At 32.6% G+C, this 19,518-nt stretch overlaps 1 protein-coding gene across 5 annotated transcripts in view; it reads left to right on the top strand.

Moving 5' to 3' along the window:
• The window catches only part of LOC126892201 (zinc finger protein 664-like), a 114,888-nt gene that overhangs the window by 51,801 nt on the left and 43,569 nt on the right, over positions 1-19,518 (top strand). The window contains exon 1 of one of the 5 annotated variants that reach the window (XM_050661700.1): positions 4,491-4,843. The exons of the other annotated variants lie outside the window; for them this stretch is intronic. Within the exon in view, the coding sequence (XP_050517657.1) occupies positions 4,690-4,843 (154 nt within the window). The 5' untranslated portion in view covers positions 4,491-4,689. Of the gene's footprint in view, positions 1-4,490; positions 4,844-19,518 lie in introns of those variants that run through there. 5 annotated transcript variants of the gene reach the window in all.

Here is a 19,518-nt window from a genome sequence, read left to right as displayed (position 1 = left end):
AGAACGGTTTATGGTTTACAAATGTAACTCTAAACTAATTTGTTATCATTATTTATCATTTCCTGTTCGTAAAATGAAATAATAATTTTGAAAATTTATTTTGTTTTTTCAATAAAAATTTTCATTTAGTGATTTTTTCGGGCCCCATTAAAATGCAGGCCTGAGGCAGGGGCCTCATGGGCCTAGTGGTAAAATAGGCCCTGCTCGAGGGGTTTTATTGGACTTGATATTTGCTAACGACAGTTCTATTCAAGTTGTAGCTTCTGATAAGGAATTAGTTCCATTAGATAGGCATCCTCCCGCCTCATAGGCGTAACCAGGGGGGGGGTTGTAACATTGGGATGTACTTTGAGCTCTATACGCTTAACACCATAGCCCTCAGAGATTTTCCAGTAGTTGTAACCCCCCCTTTCAGGTAGTTGTAACCCCCCCCCTTAGGATCATCCTGGTTACGCCTATGTCCCGCCTTGAACATTGCCATAAAAGATTTTCATTGTAGTAATAACTGCTCAACAAACCAGAACAGCTCTTACTATTTGGATTTTAATAACACTGATTTTAATGCCTTGAATGATTACCTTTCTTGTATATTAACTGGGATCAAATTCTTGAAAATCAAAGTCTAGATAAAATGTTAGTTACATTCTACGAAGTCATGTACTGTGCTTTTTGTGCCAAAAAAATGATGTCATCAAAAAAGTTTCCTAAATGGTTCTCGCCAGAACTAAAGAAACTAGTTGTTCTGAAGCTATTTCCTTGTGGCATTTTTATAATCAACTATTTTTAATGGGAAATAAGCCAATTGTGTCGCAAATTCCTTGGTAGAATGCAGTAGGATGTGGTTACCCATACTGAAAGAGGAAGTCAATAGAAAGAAAATACCACGATTAGTAAGTCAATAACATATCGAGTTAGTACAAATTTTATATTTTAGCATTACTTATTGTATATCTATGTATTATTAATATTATTTATAATTTAAACATATAGTGCTTTCTGATTTGCAATATTTAGCGTAGACGCAACGGAGCCTCCGTTGCGTCTACGCTACGTTAAACTATAAATCCAATAATACACGCTTTTAAAGGTTCATGACCACGTTTTCGTCATTTGGATCCACAGTGGCGTAAAACATTACTGGATATCATTTTGTTCCAACACGACCGAGAACCGTCACGAAACGGTAACGCTCCTTCGCAGTAAACAAAATCCGTTTCAACAAAAATATGATCGTCATAGGATCATCCTTCCCACTGTTCCAACAAGAATTGTGATCTTTCAGTGACGGTTTCGTGATGATCATTTCAGTAATCGGGCAAATGCATGTGCTGGTTAGACTGACTTGCAAATTTTGAGTCTTTTTGCAGATCGAAAGCGGGAATCGTGATCGACTAAGGGCCGGTTTTTCAGTGCTGGGTTAACCCAGATTTTTCGGTCACCGAAATTTTTATGGTTAATCAGTTTTTCAGTACTAGGTTATTAGTTCAGAGAAATAAGGGAAAAAAATATCGTGTTGGTGACACAAACCCCTCCAGGCTGAAACCAAATTTTTCGAGTAATATGGTCATCTACAATAATAACCTATATGTTTCCTGCAGCCGATTTTGATGATATACATAGTTATAAACAAATGAAGATCAAAAAACGGTAAATTTTCGATTTTTCGTCTATTAATAAAAAATTGGGCATTTTAAACAAATTTGAGAGTAAAAAACTCATAAACCGTATAAAAAACTTCAATATGGCGTTCGCCGAATATGTTTATCCTTATTGGTTGCTTAGAAAATTGCCAAATAAATCATAAATTTTGAGTTTTTATAAATATTCATAACTTATGTAAAAATTAACTTAGAACCTTCTTATTACACGGAATGCTGATACTTATGGTGCTTAAATCATAACCTAAATTTCAAAGCAATTGGTCAAATAGTTTAAAAGTTATTTAATTTGTTTATCCAAAATTAATTTTTTTTGCAACACTGTAAGTCAGAAAATGATGAAGTTACAGTAATATTTTGGATAGTTTATGAAAGAAGAAAATTTATAGTATTTATTTAATTTAAAAAAAATGACAAAAAATAATTATAAATATTGCAAAATAATTTTGCAAAAACATGTGAATTAAAAATATGGGGGGGCTAACTTTGTCCCTAAATGTCCTAGAACAGTTGTTTTTCTTTCTAAATGTGTATAAAAATTCAGTCTTTCTAAATGTGAAAAAATAATTTTTCTACGGGTAACGGTTAAAAAGTTATTCTAATTGTTTATAAGTAAGCAAAAAATCGACATGTTTTTGCAAAATAATTTTACACTGTTTAAAATTATTTTTTGTCATTTATTTTTAGTTAAGGTAATAGTATAAATGTTCTTCTTTCATAAACTGTCTGAAGTATTATTGTAACCTCGTAATTTTCTGACTTAATAGTGTTGCAAAAAAAATTAATTTGGGATAAACAAATTAAATAACTTTTAAACTATCTGACCAATTGCTTTGAAATTTAAAATATAATTTAAGTACAAGAAGTCTCGGCATTCCGTGTAATAAGAAGATTCTAAGTTAATTTTTAACTAAGTTATGAATATTTATAAAAACTCAAAATTTATGATTTATTTTGCAATTTTCTAAGCAACCAATAAGGATGGACATATTCAGCGAATGCCATATTGAAGTTTTTTATACGATTTATGAGTTTCTTACTCTCAAATTTGTTTAAAGTGCTTAACTTTTGGTAATAGACGAAAAAAGCGATAATTTACCGTTTTTCGATTTTCATTTGTTTATAACTATGTATATCATCAAAATCGGCTGCAGGAAACATATAGGTTAATAATATAGATGTCCATACTACTCAAAAAATTTGGTTTCGGCCTGGAGGGGGATGTGTCACTAGAAAAATCTTATTTCTCTGGACTATATCGCTTAAACCCGTTTAAGTTGACCAAGATTTTAACCGATACTCGCTATCATAGGTGGTTTAACTCCGAATTTTCCGACAGACGTTTATCTATATTTGCTGACAGAAGAGGTTAGTTAAATTATGACATTTTGTGTTATCGCGGGAAATATTGTATGTATTATGTATTATTATATTCTTGATTATAGGTCTGGATCCCGCGTATGAAAAAAAGCTGATTAATAGCAAGCTGAAAATTTGGTAATAGCTTAAGGGTGTCTAGTTGGATAAACTTTGATATATGGGAACACTGTAACAGGGGCAGTTTTAATTGTGGAACAGGTTAAAAATTTGGAACGGTCAGACCACGAAAACGGCATATTTATTTTGTCCGACAGAACAGACTTAAACTCTCCGAACAGAGATTAAACTCTCATGCAAAAATCAGACTGCTATTTATCACCTGTCATAATTCCTGTCATTTGACATATTCTACATGTTCCACTCATTAAAACGCCCATTTGGTGATAAATAACAGTCTGATTTTTGCATGAGAGTTTAATCTCTGTTCGGAGAGTCTAAGTCTGTTCTGTCGGACAAAATACATGTGCCGTTTTCGTGGTCTGACCGTTCCAAATTTTTAACCTGTTCCACAATTAAAACTTCCCCTGTTCCAGTGTTCCCATATATCAAAGTTTGTCCTACTAGACACCCTTAAGCTATTAACAAATTTTCAGCTTGCTATTAATCAACTTTTTTTTCATACGCGGGATCCAGACCTATTATATCTTCATCATCAGATGAAGAATCGGAACTTGAATGCATTAATCATTTTTGTAATGTTATGTTATTTGTTATTTATAAAATAGGTTATGAAATTCTATTTTGTTTATTTTTCTGTCAAAATCTATAGAATTGCACATCTTGGTTTAAAGCACTGAAAAACGATTTAAGGGTTAAAATATTGGTTAAAATTTAAACTAGGTTAGCTAACCAAAATTTTAACCGCTTACTGAAAAACCGGGCCTAAAAGCACACAAGCTGTCACCAAAAAAAATGATAATGATAGATATATCAGTTATCAATCAGATACCCGTTCCAACATCGGTTTCCAAATTACCGTCATGGGACGACAACTGGGCGATACAATTACGAACATGCGCACAACAAACGGTACAAGTAGTTTCGTGACGGTTTCTGGACCGTCCAAAAGTTCATGTTGGAACAAACCTATAGATTTATACATGCAACGATTTACATACATATTTGATAAAACCTCAGTTCAATACCATGTAATACCGTTGACTGATAAATATACTCCTTATTTATCAATCAACGGTAATACCATTACCACAATTATCATAGAATTGCGCCAAATGTAGAGAACTACACTTTGGACACAGAATAAGGAACAAGTTGTTTCCTATAATAACATGTAAAGTATACAGTAAAATAGCGTTACCGTATTCTCCTAGGGTTACTTGATAACTCTCTTTTCTTCATTTATCAATACCGTAACTGAATGATAAAACGCACGAGGCCATTGGCAACCAAGAAGTTGTCACTGTTATGTTTTTGATGTCAGTTGTCAAAAGACAAAGATTTGTTTTTTTTTTGGTTTGCATTGCATTTTATTTTTATTCAAATTTATTGTCTATGTGGGTTATTTTGTTTGGTAAACCAAAGATTTGTTTGGTTTATTAACGGTTTATTGTTGTTGGAATTTGATTATTGAATATTGGTTTACAATTACAAACAAAAAGAATTTGAGTTGATACATGCACATTCCTATATAATGGATATTAAGGCAGAAATAATTAAGGAAGAAATTGAGGAATATGATACTGGATTTAATTGTGCAGACATACGGTATATGCAGAGTGAATTATCCACAGAAATAGATATAAAAGATGTTGAAGATGTGAAAACGGAAACACAAGATGATTCAGGTGAGAAACAAAATTCAAGTTGTTAGAGGTCCTACCCTCTTATACTATATCATAAATAACTATTAAGAAACGCTTTTATTTAGTTGAGTGACTAAAATTTAAGGACAACATCAAGTTTAGGGCAACCAAACATAACCAATTTGTAGTTGACATTTGAGGTCATAGATAAATAATATATATAGTATTACCAATGACATATAAGAGGATAGACACAGCAAGAACTATAAAAAATGTCATAAACATATACTTCGCTGAAGTACACGTTTTGATAGGAAGGGGAGAAATTTTTATGAACACGACACGATCAAATATTGTTTTGTTTGTATGTGCATATTTGATCGTTGTTTGTCTTGTGTTTTTCATTGTGAAAATCGAATTATATTTTATATTTTTGGGAGTGTAGAGTGAAAATGTCTAATGATCTTTATGACACCCGATTCTGTGTCAGATATAGGGGAGTTCTCCGTCCATCCTGTTATATTTCAATGAGTATTACCGAATAGATAGGCAACTCACTGTAAAAATTTGGTTCCTTACGCCATTTGCGACCGATGTGTTAACTAATCACCATTTGGTGAAATTCAAATAGACAAGCATTAATTTTATCCATTTAGCGCCTCTTGCGGGCAATTTCGTTACTAATTAAAATATCTTGTTATTTTACAAGAAATAATCTCACCTATATTATTAAAATAAAATACCAAAACTTACTAAGCTTGTTAAAGTATTTTATTTAAATAATATCTAAGTAATACTCATAAATTATTCGGAATTCTCAAGTTTGCAAAATATGTTATTTTTGCTGTCAAATTTAGTAAGGAAAAGGGATATAAAAAAGTTAGACAATTTTTTTCTAAATATAGGTACGTGTATTTATTTGTTGTTTCAGATAAAACAGTTATAAACTAATTACTATTTACCTATGCATTTTTATAACAACTTTTCTATGACTTGTACATGCTTGTACACAACAATAATAAACCATGTTTATTTTTCTTATTAACACAACACCAAAGTTCTTTCGCAACTAAAATCAGGCATAATCAGTAAAATCAAAATACAAATTGAGCCATTCAATAATTAAATGCCCTGCGCATGCCACCTTAGTCATAAATGACGCAGTGTCTTCTTCTACAGAAACAACAACCTTTTTTGTATTATACAAGAACTGTACACTTTTTTCTGGTTTTACAAAGAGTTGGGAAGTTCTGAAAAAACATGTTTCACAACTAACACTAAAACCGTTGAGTACTACTAGATGGTTAAGTCGAATAGATGCATTGAAACCTCTAAGATTTCAATTTTGTGAAATATATAATGCCTTATTCGAAATAATAGAAGACGGCAACAAGGATTCAGAAACTAAAGTCAAAGCATGAAGATTGGTAAAAAATATTGTAGTGTAGTTCTTTGGCATGATATTTTATTTCATATAAATTCAGTCTCGAAGATGTTGCAACATGTAACTATTTTGTCAGATTGTGTAAAAATGCTGTCAGACACTATGGAAAAAATGAAAATTTACTGACAATTTGGCTATGACCAAATGAAAATTACTGATAATGAAATTGCAGAAAATCTTGTAAATAAGTTCCGAATTTCCTGCTAAAAATGAATATTGAGGCAAGAGAAAAATGCGTCAATTTGATCTGTGGATCAGCTCTCAACAGAAGAAGATAAATTTAAAGTAAATTTTTTCATCTATATTTTTTGACATTGCCTTTAATTCTTTGAATGATCGATTTTCGCTTTTAGAAACTCATAATAAAAATTTTAAATTTTTATATGATACTTTTAAATTGAGGGAAATATAAGAAAAGGGAAATATGATAAATTACTAGAAAAATACTAGAAAATCTTCATTCAATACTTTTCATAGAAAAAGAATCGGATATAGAGGCAAATGATTTTCTAGAAGAATTATTGCATTATTATTATTATTATTATTATTATTATACATAAACAAGGGCAGAGGGACAAGTCCCTATTATGCCCAAAAACAAAGAAATTACATAAGTAACCTACTAGTAAATACAATATAAAAAAAAAACAACAACAACAAAAAAAAGATACAATTTGGGTTTACATAAAAAAATATTTCAACTATAATAGAAAACTGTCAAGTCTGTTTTTAAATGTGTTGGTAGAGGGGGCTGAGACAATGTTATCATCCAGGTTATTCCAAATATCGAAAACTCTATTTGGTAAAAAATTCTGTCTTGGTCTCATACAAAAGTTCTCTTTTTTCAGTTTAAATTGGTGACCTCTAAGGCGTTCATCTTGATTGATTGTAAAAATTTCGTCGAGATTTCCGAAATTAAATTTTAATATTTTAAATGTGGTTATTAAGTCGCCACGTTGTCGGCGAAGTCCAAAAGAAGTTAGGTGTGTCATACTGAGCCTTTCTTCATAGGAAGGTCTTCTCAGTCCCAATGGAATTCGAGTGGCTTTTCTTTGGACGTTTTCCAACAAAATTTTGTCTCGAACCAAATCAGGATACCACGTTGGGCCAGCATATTCAAGAATCGGTCTTATGTAAATAGTGTAAAGTTTACAGAATGACTGCATTGAAGCTCTCGAAAAACACCTCCGAATAAGATATAGTCTGGAGTTCGCACGTTTACAAATAGACTGAATATGGTCGGACCACGTTAGGCTGCTGTTTACGATAACACCGAGGTCGTTATACGAGAACACTGAATCTAATGGTTGTCCGTTAACGAAGTACAGCACAAGTGGATTGTTTTTACCAATTCTAAGCACTACACATTTTTCCGTGTTTAAGGGTAGTAACCACTGGGAACACCAAGTAAAAATAGAGTCCAAATCTCTTTGGAGGGCTAACTGGTTTGTGATAGGATTGGCATATATTTTTGTGTCATCAGCATATAACGATATTTTACTTGAAACATAGGAAGGAACATCGCTGGTATAAACCGTAAAAAGCAGAGGTCCAAGGACAGAACCCTGCGGCACTCCACTTTCCACTAACCTGTCCTGTGAGAAAGATTCGCCAACTCTAACTTTGTAATGTCGATCTGTTAGGAAATCATCAATCCAGCATAATAAAGTACCGCGAACTCCGAAATGTTCTAGCTTATGTAGAAGTCTGCGCTTAGGAACACGGTCAAAGGCTTTAGAGAAATCTAGATAAACAACGTCGACCGGCTGTGAACTGTTAATAGATGATGTCCAGTCGTTAACACAATGTAGGAGATTGGTTAGAGTAGAGCGACCAGAAACAAATCCATGTTGTTGTGTTGGAATAACATTTTCTTGGAGAAGGAATTTAGTCATGTCCTCGGAAATAATGGCTTCCATGACTTTGCTAAATACTGGTAGTATGATTTATCCCAAATGATACCATACTCCAACCTTTAGAGGTTTTGAACTATTTGTGCCAAAATAACCTAATTTCTTCATACCCAAATATAGTTGTAACATTAAGGGCCGGTATTATCTGTCCCGATTAAACCCTGGTTAGAAGAATTTTGTCATGCGAGGTGCAGAAAGTACCGACCCTAAGGCTACGGCTCCACGGGCGAGAAATTGACGCTAGCAGTAGCAGTAAAACGAACTTGAGGTTCCACGGAACGGAATAGGAATAGCCGAACTGAACCGACTACGCACAAGTCCTGTAGTCGGCACAGTTCGGCTATTCCTATTCCGTTCTGTGGAACCTTAAGTTCATTTTACGGCTACTGCTAGCGTCAATTTCTCGCCCGTGTAGCCGCAGCCTAAGAATTTTATTAACACTCTCTGTCTCCGTAGCTTGGGGAAAGAAGCTTTTCAAAATTAATAATGATTTAAACTATTAACGAAGCTCCATAAGACAAACAAAACTAACAAAATTAGCACTTATTTCGATAGAATCCTCACTAGCTGCTACTTTAGAATACACCAATCTGAGTGACGAGTTTACCAAAATTAAAATCAAAAGGATAGAATTGTAATTTTCATAAATGTTATTTAATGTTAATACATATTTCATTTAATTTAAAGTATGTTTTGTTTTTAAAATAAAAGTTTTCGTTCATTTTGTGTAATTTCATCGTAAGTTTACATCGAAAATGCACGGAACTCTCGGCTTCGGAACTGAGAGTCATGGACCTAAAGAACAGTCGTCAACTGAAGTATTTCTGTCAGCAATGTTTGGAGGGCATGGCAGCTGTACCTAAATTATACAAAATCGTCAGCGAGTTACGCCTAGAGGTGAAACATCTTCAGGAAAGTATTGAAGCCAAAAACACTTCTATACCACAATTAACTACTACACCGTAAATTTCGAATGATGAATCTATAATTAATGAAATTCAAGAGCGTAATGCTAGAGCTAGGAACATTATGATCTTTAATTTGCCAGAATCCCCAAATGACACTGCAACTGTGCGTTCAATCATAAGTGAAACCTCCAGTGATGGTATAAGTATTGTTAAGATAACCAGATTTGGCAAGAAAAATAAAAATGGACATCGTTCTGTAAAGGTGGAGCTCTCAAGACCCCAGGATGTATTTGATGTGTTAAAAAATAAATATAATGTAAGCCGTGATAGACATATTTTCATAAGTGCTGACCTCACGCGTCTTCAACAAAACATCTTAAATAAGTTAAAAACTGAATTGGCAGAAAGGAAATCTAAAGGTGAGAAAGATCTAGTTCTACAAGTTTCCAATACACTGAAAATCTACTGTCATAATGTAGGAGGTTTAAGGACAAAATTATCTGATTTCTCTGCAGCAGTTAATTGTTCTTGCTTTGATATATTTGTCATTATTGAAAGTTGGTTGAACGATGATTTCCTAGATAAGGAACTTTATTTGGTTAATTATCAGATATTCAGATGTGATAGATCTAATCTTTCAAGTACTAAAAGTAGAGGTGGAGGGATTTTGATACTTATTCATAGAGAAATAAAAGCTTTTAGAATGAGCCTCATAAACAATTCAGTGGAGCAGTTATTTATATCTTGTTCTGTTTCAAATTTTAATTTTATCATTGGTGGCGTGTATATTCCTCCTAACAGTCCAAATAATTGTTATCTATCACATGTTGAAACGATTGAAGATTTGAGAATTCAGTATAATAAATGCAACTTTTATATTTTTGGTGATTTTAACTTGCCTAATATAACTTCCGATTTAAATAATATAACACCATCTCAGATGAATGAAAACATTTCTAGTGTAGCACAATGTTATGCTTTTCTTGATTTTAAACAGCATATTACTATTCCTAACTCTAATAATAAGTTTTTAGATCTACTATTTTCGAATGTGGATAGTATTCTAGTTTCATCTGCAATAGATCCTATTTTTTCTGAAGCTACCCATCACAAACCATACTCCTTTGATTTACCTATATCGGGCATTACAAATAATTTACTGTGCCAAGAATTTTACTATGATTTCAGAAACGCTGATTATATTAGCTTACAGAATTATTTGGGACCTATCAATTGGCACAAGTATTTAAATTTAAATGACATAAATACTGCAGTACACAATTTCTATCATATTCTGAGTATGGCATTAAATCTTTTTGTGCCCAAAAAGAAAAGTAAGGTATCAACTTTCCCAAAGTGGTTCAATGCTGAGTTGAGAAATTTAATCATCCAAAAGAAAATAGCTCACAAAAATTACAAGAATACTGGCAATCGCTGTTATTACATAGAATTTTCAAAGTTACGTAGTCAATGTAATATTTTATCTAAAGAATGTTTTGTGAATTACAAAAAAGACCTTGAAAATAATTTTAATACCGATCCCAGGTCATTTTGGAGATTTTTTAGCCGAAAAAATAATCTATATGATGTTCCTAATAATATGTATCTAGCTGATAAAAAAGCTGTGAATGGTGATCAGATAAGTGAACTTTTTGCTGTTTACTTCTCTGAAGTTTATGTTTCTTCCCTGGATGTAAGTTATCATGACACATTTAATAATTATTCATCTATAAAGTGTGATTCTTTGACAGCGGAAGTTATTTTTGACGGTTTGTCAAAACTTTCTAATAATGTAACAGCTGGACCGGATGGTCTTCCCGATTTTTTCTTGAAAAACTGTGCTTACAGTCTAACTCAACCATTGTTTGTTCTATATAACTTATCATTGAAATTAGGCATTCTTCCTGATAAATGGAAAACTAGCCATTTAATTCCAATTTTTAAATCTGGCGAAAGAGAAAATATAGAAAATTACAGAGGTATATCTAAACAATCGACCATTCCTAAACTACTTGATAAGTTGATTTATAACCATATTAGTTTTACTTGTCAACAATTAATAAATAATTATCAACATGGCTTTATGCACAAGAAATCCACAACTACAAACTTACTATCTTATGAAACATCTATTATCAGAGATCTGGAAAGAAAATGTCAGGTAGATTGTGTATACACAGACTTTTCAAAAGCCTTTGATAGGATTGACCACTACTTACTGCTACATAAACTTAAGGCATATGGTTTCAGCGATCAGCTTTTAAAGTGGTTTGATAGCTATTTAATAGGTCGCACACAAAAGGTCAAACTGGGTTCCTTTATGTCAGATGCAATACAAATAAAATCTGGAGTTCCACAAGGTGCTCATTGCTCGCCCCTTCTGTTCAATCTGTTTATTAACGACATAGGTGAATGTTTTAATCACTCTAAGTACTTGCTATTTGCTGATGATTTGAAGATTTTCAGATCTATCAAAGATCATGAAGATTGTAGTCTCCTTCAAAACGATCTCAATAATTTAGTTGAGTGGTGTAACAAAAACAGACTCTTTTTAAACATTAATAAATGTCATTTCATTAGCTTCCACAAAGTTGCAAAAAAATATCAATCATCATATGTCATCAACAGTAAAGCGCTCTCTTATGTTAAAACAGTAAAGGATTTGGGAGTAATATTCGATGAAAACTTAACGTTTGTGGATCACATTAACTATGTGACAGCAAAGGCTTCAAAAGTACTGGGTTATATACTTCGCAGTTGTGCTGATCTTTCCCTTAATACAATAAAGGCTGTTTACTCATCATTGGTTATATCTATATTAGAATTCTCCTCTATTGTCTGGTCACCATTTTATAATGTTCATGTTGTTTGTCTCGAGAGAGTTCAAAATAAGTTTTTAAGATTTGCAGCATACAGATTGGGATATAATGTTATTGAACTAAACCACAACTATACCATCATCCGTAGTGATCTCAATTTGCACTCCTTAAAAGATCGTAGAATTATAAATGATCTAGCTTTTATTTATAAACTATTAAATAGTGAAATCAATTGTCCTGATTTATTAAAATTAATAAACTTTAATATTCCAAACCATAATCTGAGAAATAATAACTTGTTCCATGTACCTCATCATTCAACTAACTATGGTCTTAACTCACCAATAGATAGAACTTTAAGTCGCCTGAATGATTTGGACATCGATTTATTCTCTTCTTCCAGTCGAGTATTTAAAAACCGACTAAAATCAATTTTTCCGGTCAGCACTTATGTTTAATATTTAATATTATATTTTCAGTGGATTTGTTAATTTTTGCCATGGATAATGCTTTTGTATTATGTAATGTGTTAATTTTTTATTGTCTGTAGTTGGTTGATTAATGTCAGTTTATATTATATTATTATGTATTGTCACTGCATAACGTGGATTGTGTGTATGTTAAATTTAGTTTTATTGTAATGTACTTACTACAGTTTTATGCTGTCACACTTTCATTTAATTCATTTAATGTTATTTTTAGTTTTTTACTGTTTTACTGGACTTTACTAATACTACTTTTACTTCTACTTATTGTTTATATATTGTTGTGATCTTATTTATTTATATGTGATGATATTTTTATATGTAATTTAATTTAATTTATGCATTAATGATAATCTAATTAATCAACCAGATCACATATCAATATGTTTTCAATCTCAGGGCGAATTATAAAATTACTTACTTACTTTCGTGACTTCTAAGTATTTCTCAGTGGTTCCTAATCGGGATAGGAAAAAAATAAAATAATACACACATATGGATTACAATTATAAATCAAAATTTTGTTTATTTTATATAAATGGCAATCACTGCTTAATATTTGTTAGATCTTATATTTATTTAATACAAACATTTAAAAATGGGAATCTTATTTCCTTTTGGTTTCCAATTTAAAATTTTTATTAATAATGAACTATTAGGATTTATTAGCAACAAATTGATTTAAGTTTGATGAAAATCTTCTGATATTAGCGATTATGTTCTTCAATTTTTAATGTGGTATTTAATACAAAAAAACCATACATTCATGTCCTGACAAATGAGACTGACCTTTATCTGGTTAGCGCGAATGTCCTCACACAAAACCCGTTTCCTCCTACCCTTGGTTGCGATGAAAAACTCGTCCTGGCCTCCAGTAATGTTCTCCTTTGAAAACTACCTCGTATAGCTCTCGTTCCTGCTTTTCTCGTGATGCCGTGTTCTACCTTTTTCGAACCACTTCAATCAGCTACCGGGACACTCTTTGCTCAAGGAGATTCTTTTCTCTCGACTCGGCCTACCTCTCGTTCCCCTTGGGTACTCAACACTCACGGAACTATACCGGCTTTTTCACTCTTCGTACACTACCGTCCACCACTGGACTTCACCTCTCGACCGCTCAAAACATTCTGATCTCTTATCATCATTCATTCCCCTACTTTTCTAAATATCCCTTCCAGATTCAAAAATCAACACTCCACCACAAATTTTAATTCGCCGTATTCCTCAATACCAACTTTTAATCTTTCTAAATATGTTTAATGGATTTCAAGAAAAAATATACATTTCCCAATTTAAACTTACTTTCTACTTTTTACAAAACTTAATGACCTATTATCTATTTCACTGAGTCTTATTTAGCGTAGGCTAATGATCGAATCTTCCGCGAACTCTATAATGGTCCGCGTCACTCAAACTTGTTTATCTTAGGCGCATTGTTATCGAGTTTGTACACTTCTTCGAATCACTTTCTTAAAAACTAAATATAATAATTTGTTGTATACAGGTTGTTCTAAATTTACATGCCCGTGGTTGAGAAAATTGAAGATCTTTTATATTAATTTGAATTTTGCTTATAATTATAAAATTTTAATTCTCCTATCAAATAGGAATATAACAATATGTATATTTTTTTTGAAATTGGGGAAACCCGTAAATAAATAAATAGAAAAAATTTCATTTAATAAAAATAAATACTAGTATTAAGTTTCAATAATATTTAGGGGGTGGCATTTCGAAGACTTGCATCATATTGAAAAGATGTACCGCACGGCTCTGAATAAATCGTTACAGATAATACAATAAAAACTGTAAACGGGTAAACTAATAGAAAATGATTTGTATTTGCACTAACTGTCATTACTTTTGACAGAATTGACATTGTCGAGTGTTTGATTATTTTATTTGTGACATTCAATTATGGTGTTTTAACTATGGAGACCTACACAGAGGAGAGGAATCGAGATAGGACGACCTTGAAATTTTTGTACACGATTTTGCCTGTTTGCTTGGTTTCTCGCTAGGGCGGCGGTGGCGTAGAGATAGATGCTAGATTTGCATTGGAGTGAATGTGAAAATTTCGAAAATAATTAATTATTCGTAGTTAATATAAGATTACTGGTTTTGGTGGTTAATATTATTTAAATATGAGTGCCAAGAAAGCTTACACTAAGAGAAATTGCTTCGTACCGGGATTTATATCGATCGAGTTATCGTTCCGATAAAAAATTCAAAAGGGAACTTAACGAAGTTAATATAAAGACTTTTTATAAAGAATTGTCTTTATGTTATTTATAACGTTCATGGATTATACCTATTCGTTTGTATGTTATTTCCTTCGGTGTAAATAAAATTTGTGTATTACCTATTGGTTTTTATTTTAACCTGAAAATTATAGTGATAGTAGAGGAGGATCTTGAAAGTTTTTCTGTCGAAACAATGCATTTTTTGAGACAAAATATTTCACAAAAATTAACATTAATTTTATAAAAGTCAGACTGTCGTCTGTAGTTAATTTACATATATTTTTATTAACTAAATTTAAATATCTGATAAATAGGTAAGCTTTCAGAATATAGATAAATGAAGTGTTCAAAAGAAAAAGCATTTTAAATGTTGATAAAACGAATAATTTTAAAAAAATTGATCAATAAACTTCAAATTATTTAAATAACTTTTTAAAAACAATTACGTACAGTTAAGTTCAATTTTTTCAACTAACAAACTTTTTGATATCAGTTACAAAGATATTAACAAATTAATTTGCAGTTGAAATACCATTGGTATATAAATGTGGCAGTTAGATAATGTGACAAAATATTTCAGCTTCAAAATAAGCTGTCCTACATATTAAAGTAATGACAAATTTAAATTTGATGTCACATCTCCATATACAATGGTATAAAAAGAATACACTTTTTACCACACGTCGATTTGTTATAAGGTTAAAATAATTTATTTTTGGCATAAAACATATTCAGCTACAATCCACCAATAAATTAATGTCTAATTACGCTAAAAAGAATAATAAAATGAGTTAAATAATAAATAAGTCCATAAGAGCTAATGTATTTGTAGCACCTATTCGAACACATGCGGCGATTGCTGAAAGTTGAATTAGAGGTTGAAAAGTTAGCCCACAAATGATGCATTGCGTTTCCACTCCTTCTTACAGGTCTCCATAGTTTTAACATAAATGATTGGTTAAAGTCTTGGTGAGCGAGAAAGGCTGTCATTTCTCTTTATTTAGCTGAGCGGTGTGGAAGTGGTGGGGGACATTCCCCAATTTTGCCATATAAGATTCCGGGCATGATTTGAGGTAATCTAAAAACACTGACAGTGTTGCCATGTTATAAAATATTTCTTACTGTAACATCTAAAATTCAAAATTGAATAAGAACACAATATATAAGGGGCCGTCCATTAATCACGTGATTTTTTTTTGGCATTTTTTAACCCCCCCTCCCCTTGGTGATACATGGTGAGGTTTAAAACTAACCCCCCCCCCCCTACCCCCTATATCACCTGTATTTTTTAGTATCTACAAAAATTCTTCCTTTGTATAATTTTGTTTCCCGTTAACCCACAATTCATTAAATTCTTTTTGAGCAACACCAGGAATTTTTCTTTTCGTATACTCTGTAAATAGTTCTTTATACAGATCACCTAGCTTAGACATTGTGATGAAAAAAGTATGAAGTTAAAAACAGTTTAAACGCATGTATTCAGTGACAAACCAAGGGAATAAAACTGACAGGATTTTGAGAATTTCCAATTCATCAGATAGTAGGTAAAACACATGTAAAAGGCTCATAAATAAAAAGTCGGAGAGGCCGACAGAGTCCCGGTCAGTATTCCTATTTAGTGGAAACATCAAGGGAGGATCCAGGGAGGGGGCTATGGGGGCCATGGCCCCCTCCGAGAATTTAAAAAAGTATAAATTTAAATATTTGCAGTTCAAATGTTTTTAGTTTCATACACATATATATGTGCAAAACAGGGGATAAATATGTTTTCTGGACTAGAATTGAACAAAAGCAGTAACTAGAATGACATAGGATGTTTTATAAATCAAAATGTTGATAATTTTACAAAGTGCCAATTGTTAGAACAACTTTGGCACTGGCAACCATCAAAATCGTATCAATTTCCATATTCTATACACACAAAGAACAAAAAAGGAATAAAGCGTTACTTGGGTCACCAGCACTTAGAACAAAGGAGTTGGTTGGTATTTTCTCACAGTCAAAAGGGATTGTTATACAGGTATTGCGTTTTATTTTTCTAATGACAAATATGTCCACAATAAAGGGATGACATCAGTGGCGGCTCGTATAACTTTAGGAAGGTAGTGCCAGAATCCGGGCAGCTGCCTAAATTTTTTGTGGCGGTTTTACGATATGGTCAAAAAGGATATAAAATATAAATAAAAAAAATAGGCGCAGATATTTTTATCTTATATCTATATATTTACTATTTTTGGGATGCCAAAAAATTTACCAAAATTTATCAAAACAGTTCCGTAAATTAAGTAATTAGCAATAAAATAAATTCAACTTACCACCAGTATTTACTGCTGATGTACTTTTTTTTTTGTTTTTTTCATCACTAGGTGGGGAATCTGCAAACAGACGTCGGAGGTAAACATTTCCAACAGTGCTGGGTTCCTGAGCTGACACCTCATCAGTGTCACGTCGACCAGTTTGGCCCTAAATCGGACCTCCCTGCCCTCCGTAACTCCGATGTGGCCGGGACCAGCTAAACCCCACCCCTCTCATACTAGGGCATCAGGGTGGAATCGCCCGTTAGGGCATGACTTCTCCCCGATGTCCTTCTTTTGCCCGATTCTCAGTCGCTCGTCATCACGCATCAGCTTCCGTCTCTCACACTCATCCGACCACCACGTCCTTTAATCCTATGCTGTCAATGTTTCATTCTTCATACCACTGCTGATGTACTTGAAGTTTGTTGTTACGATATGGTCTCTAGAGCCTATTTAGAAAATTATAAAAATAACAATATTCTATTATTTACACACACGCACAAAGTTATTTAATATCACTTTTAAAGTTTACGATATGTGAAGTCCATCCTTCTTTCTTTTTTGGAGGCAAAGTTTTCAATGACTTTATTATTAAAATTGTCAATGCCATTTACAAAATGTCTTTCTGTAGACAGCATACCTAAAGCACTTAGTCGTTCTTCCTTCATGGTATTTCTGAGGAATGTCTTAATTCGTTTTAGCATTGAAAAACAACCTTCTGCTTCAGATGTTGACATGGGAATGGTTATTAATATACTTAAAAGTTTAACGGTTTCTTCAAATGTACATTTTAAACCTTCATCATTTAATAAAACAGATAATGGAACAGCCCCAGAGGTAGTACTTAATTCGACTCGCTGATACAATACTTGTAATTCAGTTTTAAGTCGAGTTTTGTTTAAAAATAAAAATTGTGTGCATGTTTCATTAAAAAATGATTCGGGGAACTTATCCTTATAAGCAGAAAACTTCTCTGACATAAATAAATGAGAAGCAACTAAATATCCGGAGAAGGTAAACCTTGTTTTTATTTGCAACAAAACTGCATCGCATATCTCTAAGGCTTCCCGTTTTCTGCTGGGCCTGTCCTCTTCAATTCGCGCCTTTTTTTTATTGGTTCATCATTATCGGTTTGTCTCTGTGACGTGTTTATTTCTTCTTGAATACTATCCATAATGACGTCCATTTGCTCCCTTATACCTTGAATTGCTGCTGCAAAATTCTCCAAATATTTTTTCACTTTGACAGAATCAGTGCATACTTTTTGCAATTGATGAAAAATAATTTCTACGTGAGGCATAATTTTATTAAAAATAAATAGCCAAAATACAAAATCTTTATCCTGGAGCTTTAATTTGTAACCATTTGCTTGATTAATGGAAGACAAATCACGTGAAGTACTTTGTATAATGTCCATAACTGCAATGAGGTCTTTTCTATTTTCATGAACAGTATGAACACTTCGTGATTGAAAATTCCAACGTGTTTGGGAAGATTTTGGCAACCTGCGATTAACCACCTCATCCAAAATTTTTGTTCTTTGAGGGGACGTTGAAAAGAATGAGCACAAACCAGATAAATTAGAAAAAAATATCCTAGCCTGCTTATTGATGGAACATGCACTTGTCATAATTAAATTCATTTGGTGTGCATAGCAGTGAACGTAATTTGCAAGACGATATGTCTCCTTAATAATTTTTTGCACACCATTTAAGCCACCACTCATAACAGATGCGCCATCATAACTTTGAGCGATTAATTTGTTTGGAGTATGTTTTAACAATGGATTTAAAACACTTAAAATACATTCAGCGATTGACTTAGCATCATGTCCGCCCGGCACGTAAAATCTCCAAAATCTCTCAACTGGTCGTCCTTTACACAAATATCGAAAGACTATAACTAATTGAAATTCACCAGCAACGTCAGTGGTTTCATCGGCAATCACTGCAACATAAGGAGAATTTTCAATTTCTTTCTTAATTTCCTCGTGGTAAACATCTAACATGCACTCCAGTAGTTCATTTTGTGTTGTTTTTGATGTACCTTTAAAACATTTGGAACTTTGAATGTGAACCTTTAAGTCGTTGTCTAATTCAGCGCTAAAATTGACCAGCTCCTTAAATATGCCTCTGTTTTCTGAATTTTTCGTTTCGTCGTGACCTCTTAGAGCTAACTCAAAAGCTCCACAAAACCTTATACAATTTATGATTTGATTCAAGACATATCGATTCTTATCTACCTGTTCATTATGTTTAATTAGAGTATCACGATAAGCTGAATTTAATTGGGTTTTTATATTTAACTTACCAAGCATTGAAAAGCTAAAAACGTTATTCATGTGCACTTTAGATTTTTCATGGGATTTCAATTTCTCCCATATATGTACAAGATCATCGGTGCCTTTGTTTGACCAAGTCTCGTCACCTCCAAACAAAACGCATACAAAACAGAAGAGTTTATTAGTTTGTTCGCAACCACACAACCAGCTATTTTTATCATAAATAATTTTATTAAACTTACGACAGCGAAGTTTTTGTCCATTTCCACTTTGTTTTTCAATTTTTAAATCGGGTAAAGGCCGACCGAGTTCTTTAATTTGTAGTTT

Source organism: Diabrotica virgifera, chromosome 9, assembly GCF_917563875.1.
Source record: "Diabrotica virgifera virgifera chromosome 9, PGI_DIABVI_V3a".
NCBI classification, from domain to species: domain Eukaryota; kingdom Metazoa; phylum Arthropoda; class Insecta; order Coleoptera; family Chrysomelidae; genus Diabrotica; species Diabrotica virgifera.
The sequence above is the reverse complement of the archived record's forward strand: the minus strand, read 5'-3'. Positions and strand labels throughout refer to the sequence as shown.